This window comes from Colias philodice, chromosome 17 (genome assembly GCF_061535455.1).
Source record: "Colias philodice isolate Cphi_HAF_F1 chromosome 17, ilColPhil1 Martin Lab GWU primary, whole genome shotgun sequence".
NCBI lineage: Eukaryota > Metazoa > Arthropoda > Insecta > Lepidoptera > Pieridae > Colias > Colias philodice.
In genome coordinates, this window is record NC_143102.1 from 4,077,375 (window position 1) to 4,090,187 (window position 12,813).

The 12,813-nt window shown below is 37.0% G+C and overlaps 1 protein-coding gene across 1 annotated transcript; it reads left to right on the top strand.

Annotated features, from left to right (window-relative positions):
- Positions 1-46: 46 nt before the first annotated feature.
- Positions 47-12,242, top strand: brun (trafficking protein particle complex subunit brun). Its single transcript, XM_089706040.1, has 17 exons — positions 47-510; positions 800-890; positions 993-1,223; positions 1,509-1,801; positions 2,100-2,276; positions 3,002-3,631; positions 3,909-4,073; positions 4,847-5,007; positions 6,149-6,386; positions 6,656-7,146; positions 7,479-7,771; positions 8,077-8,158; positions 8,793-8,914; positions 9,775-9,944; positions 10,366-10,560; positions 11,320-11,527; positions 11,967-12,242. Exons 1-17 carry the CDS (start codon positions 321-323, stop codon positions 12,193-12,195), a joined length of 3,966 nt encoding a protein of 1,321 aa, XP_089562166.1. The 5' UTR covers positions 47-320; the 3' UTR covers positions 12,196-12,242.
- Positions 12,243-12,813: the final 571 nt, after the last annotated feature.

Sequence of the window (12,813 nt, forward strand, 5' to 3'; positions counted from 1 at the left end):
AGAGACTCTGTAGTTTTATTTGACAATGGCGGTCCTTGACTGACAATTGACATTGATTAGTCTTCTAAATGACAACAAATCAATTTTTATTTGTGAAAAATAAAAAGTGTAAATAGAACCAAAATATTACAATACTACATAATAAATTCATTTTTTCCTATGTTTATTTTCAATTTGAGTTAGACTGTGACTACCTGTAGCCAAAGTGCGTATCTACTTTACAGCTTCGTACAATATCAATAAAACTAGTTCACCGAAGTAGGTGTTAACAAATGGGTAATGTATTTAATTAAAGCGTTGCCTTCAACGTAGCAATTTCAATGCGCTCATCGGTGAGCTATATACTATCACACGCCCCTGGAGAGTCGGTGATGTCGCACCCTGACTACTCGCAGCAAATCCAACATCACGCCTGTTTGTTGGTACTTGTTAAGGGTATTGGGGGCGTCTTGAAGAACTTCAATAAACTTTGGGAGCGTATCCAAAAAGTAAATAACATAAAAGTTACAGGTATGAATTTACCATTGTTCTATTTTTATACGCTTTATATTAGCTTCACCTGTATGTTTGTTTGTAACCGACTTCTTTGGGCGCGATTTTGACCCACTTTAAACGGCCAGATTTCGTTCAAACTTTGTAGATTTATTGAGGACCGATGACAATACACTAATTTGATAAAATTTTCTATTTTTTAGTTTGGTTTCCTACAAAAAGCGTGTTTTTTAGTTTTTTTAACTATTATTATTTATAGAATACTTATACTTAAAAATGAAGTAAATGTTTGCCTATCCTCTTTTAGACTCCAATGGACAAGTTAGAGATATCTGGGTAAGATATGTGCGCGATTATCCAGTCGAAAATAATGATTGGGGAGATTTTCAGACTCATAGGTATGCTTTAAATTAAAAATTTGTTCTCATATGAGAAAAAACAAAATAACACCTCATATCTTCAATTAATTATTCACATAATATCACTTATATCTTTTTCAGGCGACTCCTAGGTTTAATAACATTGAGTAAGTTCACAAACCAAATAGAGCTCAATGAAGTGTGTAGAGTACATGAATCCCTTAAAGTGAAGTACTCAAATACTCTTTATGACTCCCGGGCTTTTATGTTTGGGCCCGGCAGCAACTTGAAAAAACCTGAGCAAGAACCTGAAACTTATAGTGCTACAGAAGATGATAAATCATATAAGGAAAAGTGCAGCATTAGTGATAAGTATGTTTTTGTATAAGTTGAGGGTAGTTTTATTTTAAATAAAATGATTGTTATAATGTCTAATTTATGACTAATATTACCTGAATATCTACTAAAAGTTCTCTTCGTACGCACTGTAAAATTTTAATAATTAATATTAACATAAAACAACAAAGTTTTGAATACATAATTTAAATAAAACATACACCTCAACAAACTTAATTTTTCAAATATTCCTATTAGTTCACATTTCAATATATCTTTGATATCATGCATTTTAACATGTAATATCTCTATGATTTACAGATCAATTCCAGGTGAGCAAGCAGACAGCTTATCGTCCACTGATAGTTTCCCTCGATCATCATCATCTGCTTCATGTAGTGTACTTGAAGAGCACTTCACAACCCCATCTAATTTTAAAACCCATGCAATGTTCTATGGGGAAAACGACCCAGTATTAGACCTGGAACAGCATGTAGCTGATTTGATCAATTCATTGTTCTGGGTGGTGGAGTCCAAAAGACTGGAGAGGTCTAAGGAAAAACTGGAGAAGGTTTCTTTGCTGCTTGCGCCATTTGAGAAAAGAGATTTTGTTGGTGAGTTGAGAATGTTTTTATTATCACAAATGCCTTACTACCCTGATAATAGATGATATATGGATATGCTACTGGGTATTTGCCATGCTTATTAAGGCAGATTGCAGGTTTAGAGGAGATTAAAAAAAAATTAGAGATATATTTATAATTTCAATGTGCATACACTTGTCAAATACCATTCCAATTTATAAAGAATCATTCATATATATTTAAGTCAAATAATAAAAAAATTGCAACCGTTGAAAACATTAGTGGATAAAATTTTAGTTCTTTTGTTCATTTCTATGTATATTTTTAGGTCTTGATATGGAATCACGAAGTAATAAAAGGAGATGTATGGGTAGAGTAACAAAGAACTTAGCAGATCTTACATTACAAGCAGGCTTAGTTGCAGAGTCACTAAATTTGTACCATTCAGCTGCAGAAATATTGAAATCTGTAAATGATTGGCTATGGCTGGCTGCAGCTAAAGAAGGTAAAGTAAAATTTTTATTATTTTTTTAAATACTCGCCTTTCACATTGTTATGTGCCTGATGACAATTTATTACACATTCTAGTGAAAAGTGTGAAAGTGAAGTCCCATGTCCCCTAGTAGGGTAATGGCGCAGTTTCATTAGTCGATAGGGCCCGCATGCGGGGTGTAGGGAGAACCTCCATTTTACGTAAAACAATCATAATCTCGATAGATTTCCACGAGATTCAACATTAGCTAATCCGTAAAGCGATCAGCCATTTTGTGCAGCGTCTTTATAATCCAACAAGCACTCACGAATGAAATTGAATAATGAAAAAGTATTTGACTTAAGACCCGCAAGCTGTACCGACCTTGACCAATGAATTTCATTGGTCGATATCACGGTCGGTATTAAGCATGCGGGGAACTTGTTTTCATTGGTTGTTATCTCGCCTGCGGGGACTCCCCGTATGCTGTATACCGAACGAGTTAACGACTAATGAAACGGCGGCATTAGGGGCAGATGCATTATACATCTGTTTCACTGATCGATTTTCTTTAGGAACAATTAGGTGATCAGCCTTCTGTGTCCTGCCAGACCGAGACATTTTTTTTCTTCGTCTCCACCGGGAATCGAACCCAGGACCCCACGGTTCTACGCTCCCGCGTCAACCACTGTACCAAGGAGGCGGTCTTCACATATTCTAGTAATTCCTGATGAAATTGTAATATAAAGTATTTTAAGGTCACTGCGCCGCATCCGCTATTCTTATATATCCGAACCTACGGAACTCAGCACCACTACAGCGCAATGCGAGTCTTCAAGAAAATTCACCCTTCAAAATGAAATCACTATCGCTCTATCAAACAAATGATCCATTTAAGAAATTTAAAACGAGTTCTTCACCGCTTAAGTCTAAAGTGTCCAGTCCAGTTAATCTGCCCGGTGAATTGAGTCCATCGTCGTCAGAAAGTTTGGAAACATCATCTAGACAGTCGGAATCTGAAAATGCTGATACAGAATCTTTAGCATCGACCAGTGAAATTGAGTACCAAAGCCAAAGATCATTCTTAACTCCGGACTTGCCTTCGATTCCGAGACAACCGCAGTCACAACTACATAACCAGAACCTTCTCAATGGTGAAGCTATTGCCGAAAAATATCGTATAGCGATAATACATTATAGCAAATATCAAAATGCTGGTATTGTTGAGACAGAGGCGTGTTTCAAAGCTGCCAGAATAGCTGTGGAGCAAAATAACTGTTTGACTGCATCGGGTTTCTTGCAAAATGTCATGTTTATTAACCTAACTTTGAGTGAACAGGAGAAAATACAGAGATTTGATACTCTTGCTGAGTTGTATAAAGAAATTGGTAAGTAAGAATGTGATTAGCAGTAAAAAGTCTTAAGTTTAATTTGACGATGAGCTAATAAATGTTTCGTTCTATTTTTATTAAGGGCTAAATTGTTTCTGCATGTATTGTTATATATCATTCATGATGTGTTTCTTAAATAACTTTTACTGAACTTGAACATTTAGCAACGAATTTGATCACAAAATATTTCTATGCTAGTTGCAGCAACAGAACTAAAAATTCTTATATTATTATTTTTTTTTTGTAAGTACAAACATGATTAATTGTCTTGTAGGATTTCTTCGTAAGGCCGCATTTTGTCAACGCTTGGCGGCCTCTCGTCACGTGTGCGCGAACAATCCAAACCCAGATTGGCAGCGATGTTATTTTCTATTGCTGCATAGCTTTCCGGGACACAAGCTTAGCTTAGACCCTAATTATGTTATACAACATCAAGTTGGTAAGTCTCTGTATTCATTGCATTAATAGCTGTATATTTGAAATTTTTAACCCTAACATAAATTTGTAAAAAAAAAATTATACCTCGTAATAATATGTATACAGGGTATCACAGATGTATACTCTAATAATTTATGGAATATACAGCTTTTCAGACATTGATTGTGTAAAAAATAAGTCGCGACGCAATTTTTTATTTGATAAATTTTTATAACGGGTGTACTCCTGACAACATGCCGACCCTCATTTAAAGAATTTTCTATTTTTATTTTTTATGTAAGCTGCCTCGCTGCCTGTATCTAGTCCTCATATGTGTCTTGTGTCTAATCTTAAAAACGTCGTGAACGATTTGTTTTTCGCTTTTAAGCAATGTTTTAAAGTGTTTTAACATGCTAGGGATGCGCGTTCAAGCTTAGACCACATCTCAGCTTAACATCAGGCGAGATTGTGGTCAAGCGTTTCCCTATTCGATTTGTGTAATAATGTCCTATAATATTTATTATTCTCAATAAAAAAAAATTGGTTGTCTGTAAAGTCGGTTTACTGACGATAATTGAACGTGACAACGTCCGATTGCGCTTCTTTGTCGCTCGTTCCGCGCTCTCGCTTGCACTTCAAGGAACGTACACCATGAGTCATGTTTTTTCGTGCGTGCAGCCGGCTCTATCGAATTATAAGACGTTGTCACGTCAAAAAAACGGTATTAAAGTTTGTCATAAACTATGTACTCTTGAGTTATCGACCGTAAAATTTAGCGATATATTGGTTGGCCAGGTTGGCCAGCCCTGCAGATCCAGATGCTCCAGGAGGTGGTGGTGGCGGCGCGGCGCATGGGGCACCCCGCGCTGGCCACGCGCCACATGACCTTCCTGCTGCAGGCCATGTGGCCGCACCTGCGCGCTAACGAGCAGCGCGAGCTCGCCATACAGCTGCAGGTCCGTTCCAACTGACACACTCTGTTCCCCCAATTAAATGACCTTCCTGCTGCAGGCCATGTGGCCGCACCTGCGCGCTAACGAGCAGCGCGAGCTCGCCATACAGCTGCAGGTCCGTTCCAACTGACACACTCTGTTCCCCCAATTAAATGACCTTCCTGCTGCAGGCCATGTGGCCGCACCTGCGCGCTAACGAGCAGCGCGAGCTCGCCATACAGCTGCAGGTCCGTTCCAACTGACACACTCTGTTCCCCCAATTAAATGACCTTCCTGCTGCAGGCCATGTGGCCGCACCTGCGCGCTAACGAGCAGCGCGAGCTCGCCATACAGCTGCAGGTCCGTTCCAACTGACACACTCTGTTCCCCCAATTAAATGACCTTCCTGCTGCAGGCCATGTGGCCGCACCTGCGCGCTAACGAGCAGCGCGAGCTCGCCATACAGCTGCAGGTCCGTTCCAACTGACACACTCTGTTCCCCCAATTAAATGACCTTCCTGCTGCAGGCCATGTGGCCGCACCTGCGCGCTAACGAGCAGCGCGAGCTCGCCATACAGCTGCAGGTCCGTTCCAACTGACACACTCTGTTCCCCCAATTAAATGACCTTCCTGCTGCAGGCCATGTGGCCGCACCTGCGCGCTAACGAGCAGCGCGAGCTCGCCATACAGCTGCAGGTCCGTTCCAACTGACACACAATTTCCCCAATTAAAATGGCTCAAGGACTGAATCATCCAATTTCACTAGTGACACTACGAATAGCACTATCTAGAATCTAAATCAACTTTTAAAAAGAGAAAGAAATTTTAAGTCAAAATATTCTCAACAAACTGCATTACTGCAACAAACGGCTTGTCTCAAATATCTGTAGCTTCTAAGGTACCCATTTGTGTGTTACATACCTATTTAATTAATTTATCCGACGTCACCGCTTTAAATAAATAAATAATAAATAAATAAAATTCATTTATTTCAGGCCACATAGCCCATATAATATTAGTAAAATCTTATCCTAGTGTTAGTATTACAAATTACAATTACCTATTAACTAAATACATTTATTCCTACAGCCTAATTTACAAAGCCAATTTTTGCTAATAACATTATCAAAATAGTTTAACTATTTTAGACGCTATTTTTATTTAGGCCCTATCCGCGCAATGCGAAGGTGGTCCAGTACCACTCGTACTGGAGACAGGCGAGGTGATCCCACCGGCGAACCTCACGCGCGTGCCGCACTGCTCGCACTTCGCCCCTCGGGCTCTGCCCCCCGCTAGAACACCGCACCTGATCAAGTCCAAGCCACAGCAAGGACCTTTTATATTCACTCCGATACATTTTGGCAGTTTGGATAGAAAGGCGAGGAAGGATGAAGGGAAGATGGGTAAGTTGATATTTAAAACAATAATCTTGTTAATGGTTTTTAACTTCTAGTGGTATTTTTTTGTTCGAAACAATTATAGGACATATCAACGAAATTCCAAAAACGAATGTTTGCTTCATTAATACTGTTTCAAATATACATTTATGTTTAATTGAATGCTTCAGGACGTTAAAAAAATTCTCAATTAGGTATAAGAAAAGTTTAACCAAAATATTTATAAAACTCCTGCAATATTTTTGCACCTTTTAATGTGATAATATTTTTTTTAGAATACCTATGGGTAGAAGACGATATATGCGAAGTACAATTAAAACTGACAAATCCATTACCGTTCGAACTGAAAGTATCGAACATGCGTCTCCTCACATCAGGCATAGTGTTCGAATCGATACCAGAAACAATAATTCTACCACCAGATTCTCCTACAACCGTTAATCTTCACGGTACTCCCAAAGAAATAGGAGAATTGCAGATTTTAGGCTATTCCACACATACATTGGGAATAAAGTCTAATTGTAGGCTTAAAAGTATGCCAATGCCTAACAAATTTCCCGCGTCTTTTACTATCGAAGTGATTCCCAGTTTGCCCACAATTACTATTGAAACTGTAGTCGCTCTTTCTGGAAACGTTTTGTCAAATATGGAAACTTCTGGAAGCGTCACTAATGTTTCATTATATAATGGAGAGAGCACTGAATGCGCTATTAAGATAACCAATACGAGTAATGTGCCTATTGAGTACTTGGATCTGTCTATACAGGTATGTTTTACTCTTTCTGATTATATTAATAATAGGGGTTGTAATTTTTTAATATGAGGGGTTGAAATTTGTAAATATATTAAATATCAAACAAAAAATGTTAACCTCAATAAATTTTCATAGTTTTTAGCGTTTAAAGCGGTGTAAAGTTCTTTTCGGGAAGGGACAATTCCTGGTATAAATTACAAATGTCGCCTATACATAAACAGAAAAGTTATCTTTTATTTTTATACTTTGAAAAATATTTAATTCGAATGTGTTACTAAGTGACTGTGAATTAATTTAAATTTTCTACTCAACATCATTTATTATTAAGAACATTAAAATTACAGTCAAACATGGACAGCACGCTGCAAAGCAAAGTGTTCCAATGGTCGAACGAGGACCTTCAATCACAACTACCCATCCAGCCCAATGATACAACAACTATAACAATGAAACTATACGGGGAAGCGGATTTCCTTGATCTAGGCGGTTGTGATCTATTCCCCAACAGTTTGTCGAACTATCCCTCTAGAGTGGGATCGCCCGTGCCTAATGCGCACACGTCGTTACCAACTCAAAGCTCTAACCCGCAGAATTCTTTGAGCAGCGGACTTATGAATAGGACTTCGGGGAGTTTTAGGTGAGATTTTTTATATACAATTTTTAATATCTTTATTTTTCATGAAAATATAATTATCACAACAGAAAGATAAGAATGCTTTCTTTTAAAAATTATAATAATTCAGGATGCATTACTCAAATTTTTAAGTTTCACCCGCGTGGCTCCGCTCCTGTTGGTCTTAGCGTAATGAAATATATAGCCTATAGCCTTCCTCGATAAACGGGCTATCTAACACCGAAAGAAAGCTTTGTAATATAAGTATAGATTACACTTAAACATTGTTTATTGTTTCTGTAATGCTTTATTTGAATAATTTTTTTAAGATCTACAAATTCGCAAACAACAAGTTGGTCTGCGCCTATATCGGTGATGCCACCTTCGAGAGGGCGACAAATTGAGGCACAGGTAAATATTTCCCGAGTACCTTATCTTGAGATTATTGATATGAAATTGAAAAAAATGAAAAATATTTATTTCAGTTAAAACACTATATCAATAGAAATTTATTAATATAAGAATTTTTAGTACGTTATTAATTATTATACATCTATAAGTTTTAACTATAGCTCCCACACTAAGAGAACTTGTGTCGTGGGAGCTAATTATTTATAAACATAATTTAACATTTACTATAGTCAATATATTCATTCATTCATTCATTCATAGTCAATATATTACCCTTATTCATAAATTAAATTTAATCTATTATAATAATTGTTGTGACTGACCTTTTGGCTTAGTTGGTGACCCTGTCTTCCAAGCCAGAGGTCGTGGGTTCGATTCCCACTCAGAGTAAATATTTGTGTGATGAACATAGATGTTTGCTCTGTGTCTGTAAAATACTAGCTGTGCGGTTTTACCCGCAGTGCTCCGCTCCTGTTGTTCATGATGTTATAGCCTTCCTCGATAAATGGGCTATTTAAAACCGAAAGAATTTTTGAAATCGGACCAGTAGTTCCTGAGATAAGCGCGTTCAAACAAACAAATAAACAAACCCTTCAGCTTTATGATATAAGTATAGATTTATAAAAAATTGTAGATATTAATAAGATACGCGGGCGGTGCGGGCGAAGAGCACTGCCGCCAGTCCACACTGCAGGTGAATTTGGAACTATTGCCCAGTGTGTCCATCACGCATTGGGATGTGATGCCTGCTGAAATGTAAGTTATTTGTGGTGCTTTTTTTTAAGAATAATGAAGAATTAAATTAAATAAAACATTATTTTATTTAAAGTTGATAATTTATTTAAGTGACAATTTTGTGAACATAGATGTAATTAAAACAAAGAAGTTAAGAACATTTGACGCACAAGTCGCCGCTGACGTTTTGAACCCTAGTTTTTTTCCATTCCATCTCGTTATTAAATTATGAAACAAAATTATATGCGCTCTACAATATAGACAATCTAAAATGTGTAATTTTTCCTACCAGCTATATTTAAATTCACCGCCTTCTTGGGACAGTGGTTGACGCGTGAGCGTAGCACCGAGGGGTCCTGGGTTCGATTCCCGGTGGAGACGAAGAAAAAAAATGTCTCGGTCTAGCAGGACACAGAAGGCTGATCACTTACTTGTCCCTAAAAGACAATCAATCAGTGAAACAGATGTATAATGCATCTGCCCCTTACCCCACTAGGGGACATGGGACTTCACTTTGTTATAATTAAATTCAACAATCATCATCATCATCATCATCATCAGCCCATATACGTTCCCACTGCTGGGACACGGGCCTCCTATGAGGGTACAGGCCATAATCCACCACGCTGGCCAAGTGCGGGTTGGCGGATGACACATGTCGTCGAACTTTTGATTCTTCGACATGTCGGTTTCCTCACGATGTTTTCCTTCACCGTTCGAGCAGTGGTGATGTTACAACATGCGCAGATAAATTGAAAAATCAATTTATTTCCTGCGCGCTCGCCCGGTCTCGAACCCCAGACTTATCGATTCGAAGTCCGAGGTCTCACCACTGAGCCACCACTGCTCTACAATTCAACAATACTCTTTCTTTATTACAGTCCAAGTCAACTATACCTAGTGTTAGATATAACGAATCTAACAACCGAAGAAATGGACCTGCATTACACGAACAACAAACACATTCTCATAGAGAGCAAGGAGTCTTGTCGGGTGCCCGTGCCACTTGATAGATGCCCTTTTAATTCTACACCGAAATCAGTTCATGAAGGTAAATAAACTAATCGATACATTTTTAGGGCATCGAAAAATTATATCTTGAAGCGGCATTCGAAGACGATGCGGCAAAAAGATGCGAGTTTGAATCCCGGCTCGTGTCCGATTTTTTTCTATTGTTTAAAAAAATATCATTCATTTAACTAAGTAATAAATAATATTATAAGTTTATAGTTAAACTATTTTTTTTTTTTTGTAAAAATACCCCTAAAATTCTTAGAATATAACAAATGTTTCTTTCGTTATGTATCTTTATTATCAAATCTTAAAAAAATATCGTCGAAAAACAAAAAAAAATATTACATAACTCATTTCAAACACTACAATGCACAAACTTCTATCTTACAGATACGCTAGAATATCATCGAAAAACAAAAAAAAATCACATACCTAATTTCATCTTTTATTTCTTACAGATACGCTAGAATCAAAATCGATAAGCACTGGAACATCAAACAGTCTGGAACACATGTGCTCGGAACACATCACAAACAACGTGGAACTGCGGTGGAACATGTTGCAATCGAACATTTCGGGACGGGCTTCTGTTAAGGGCATTACTTTGTCGCAAGCCATGATTGATATTGTGAGGATGTCTCCGCTAAATTGGGGTAAGATTTTTTTGCTTGTTACATGATCTTAATATTATTTCATAAAAATTGGTTGTTTGTAAAGTAGGTTTACGATCGAGATGTTTACGTGATAACGTCTTATATCTTGGCAGCGCTCGAGATGAGACGGGAGATCGGTCCGTCTCTCTCTCGTTATACCTGCGATCGCGCTCGTGAGGTTTTGGTGTGACACAAGTTTCTGAACATGTCACCCGACTAAAACGATTTTAAAAACGTTATCACGTCAAAAAAAATACTGTTGGTGATGTGCTATCTTTATAAAGAACTCTGTTTATGTTTTACATCCAAGACTTTGCAATGAAAGGCACACAAATAGTGCTAAAGGTTGACGTTTACCTACTGATTTGCATTCCATATAACGGCAAACTTAGCTTAAACGAGTTGTATAAATAATAATAATTCGATAATTTCGACATTGTCTTAAAGATATTTTTTAACCATCTATTCAGAATGTATGTATAGATACACTCGTACTGACTCTATAGATTTTTGAAGTGAAAACTTCTTTAGCGGCGTTGAGCACTTTTTCTGTAATGGGTATAAAATCTTAAACTCGCGTCAGGACACGTGACCTGATCGAAAAAGCGTAAGACGGATGGATATCAAACATGCTCAACGTTAATAATCAAGTTTTCACTTCTGCCGGCACTCCCGGAGTGCAACCCGTCTTTTTTTTAAGTTTTAAAGTTATTATCCTAATATATAAGATATTGTATTATATTTTATTTTGTGTTGCAGAAGTGAGTATAAACGATCAATACATAAAGCCGCAAGAGGAATTTAGTTGCAATGCAGGAGAATGTCTGTCTCTCGGAGTTGCCATTTGGAATAATCTAACGCGACCCCTTCACAAACTGTGTTTATCTGTGCAGTTCTTTCAAGATTATAATAACGGCGTACATAATTATAAACTGGATAATTCTGTAGCAATGGCTGGGAATAATAAGTAAGTATGACATCCTATCCTGTCCTACTAATAATATTATAAATGCGAAAGTTTGTGAGGATGTATGTTTGTTACTCGTACACGCAAATACTACTGAACCGATTACAATGAAATTTAGCACACATACAGAGGGTAACTTGGAAACAATAAAAACACATAGGATAGGTTTTATCTCGGAAATCCCACGGGAACAGGAACTATGCGGGTTTTTTTTAAAACGCGGGTGAAGCCGCGGGCGGAAAGCTTGTAATAGTATATTGCTGTAATATGATTTGTAGATAATTAGATATAGTATGTTTTGTTTATGATATTCCAACCATAACTTATAAAACCCATTTTGCCTATATCGAAATTTAAATAATGTAGAATAAAGTATTTATGTAGAAGAAACAGTAAAAATCAGTTATTAATCGTATTATAATGTTGTTATTGTTTTCAGGGTTATATTAAAAACGCTAGAAGAAACAGCCAAAGCATACTACGAGTGTACAGTTGTATTTTTGACTCCTGGTGAATTCAAAATTGATATTCAATGTTCTACCACAGAACCGTTGACTGATGATACCACGGTTTTAAGAGATATCGAACAGCCGTCGATCATACCCTGTGGGGAAATAAGTCATGTATGGAGGTTCATACCCCATGTAGCTATAAGTGTTACTGATTAGATTGATATTTATGTATTTAAAGTTATAATAAATTATAATCTATAAAAGTTTTTTTGTTTGATTTTTAATGACTGCGTAAGTAAATTATTTAAGAAAAGAAATGACAAAATATTCATTATTCGTATTGATACTGATAATAATGCTGCTCAAAATGAAAGGATCACACATAAAATATGTTGAGTCCGTAAATTAGAAGTTGTTTCACGATACCTACACAATATAGAGTGGAAATTTTCGATGGGCCCTAGAAGGAAAGTACTTGAAATACAGAAGATAGCGAATTTTGCTGAAGGAAACATTCCATTATATTTAAAAGAAAATAGAACTACATTCAAAGGTTTTCGAAAATTTAATTGCATTGAACTCGAACTAAGTAAAAATTAAAATATTGTAATTTTATGTTAGTTTGTGTTGTGTTAGTTTATGTTAGTCAAAGCAAATATATTTTGCGAAATAGGGGCTACTACCCTTTTGGGGCTAAAAAGTTTAAAGACGGGTTGAAACCCCGTAAAAGGGCTAATTCAGCCCGAAAGGTGGCCACACTGAGTATTTTTTACGTTGTTGTGCGAGAGCAAGACACAGATTTTACGCTTTTACAATAATCACACAATAATACAT

Coding starts and splice junctions, on each gene's coding strand:
- brun (XM_089706040.1), top strand. CDS start 321: ATGCGCTCATCGGTGAGCTATATACTATCACACGCCCCTGGAGAGTCG. Junction 7,147..7,478: donor ACTTGGATCTGTCTATACAG/GTATGTTTTACT, acceptor TTAAAATTACAG/TCAAACATGGACAGCACGCT. Junction 11,528..11,966: donor GCAATGGCTGGGAATAATAA/GTAAGTATGACA, acceptor TATTGTTTTCAG/GGTTATATTAAAAACGCTAG.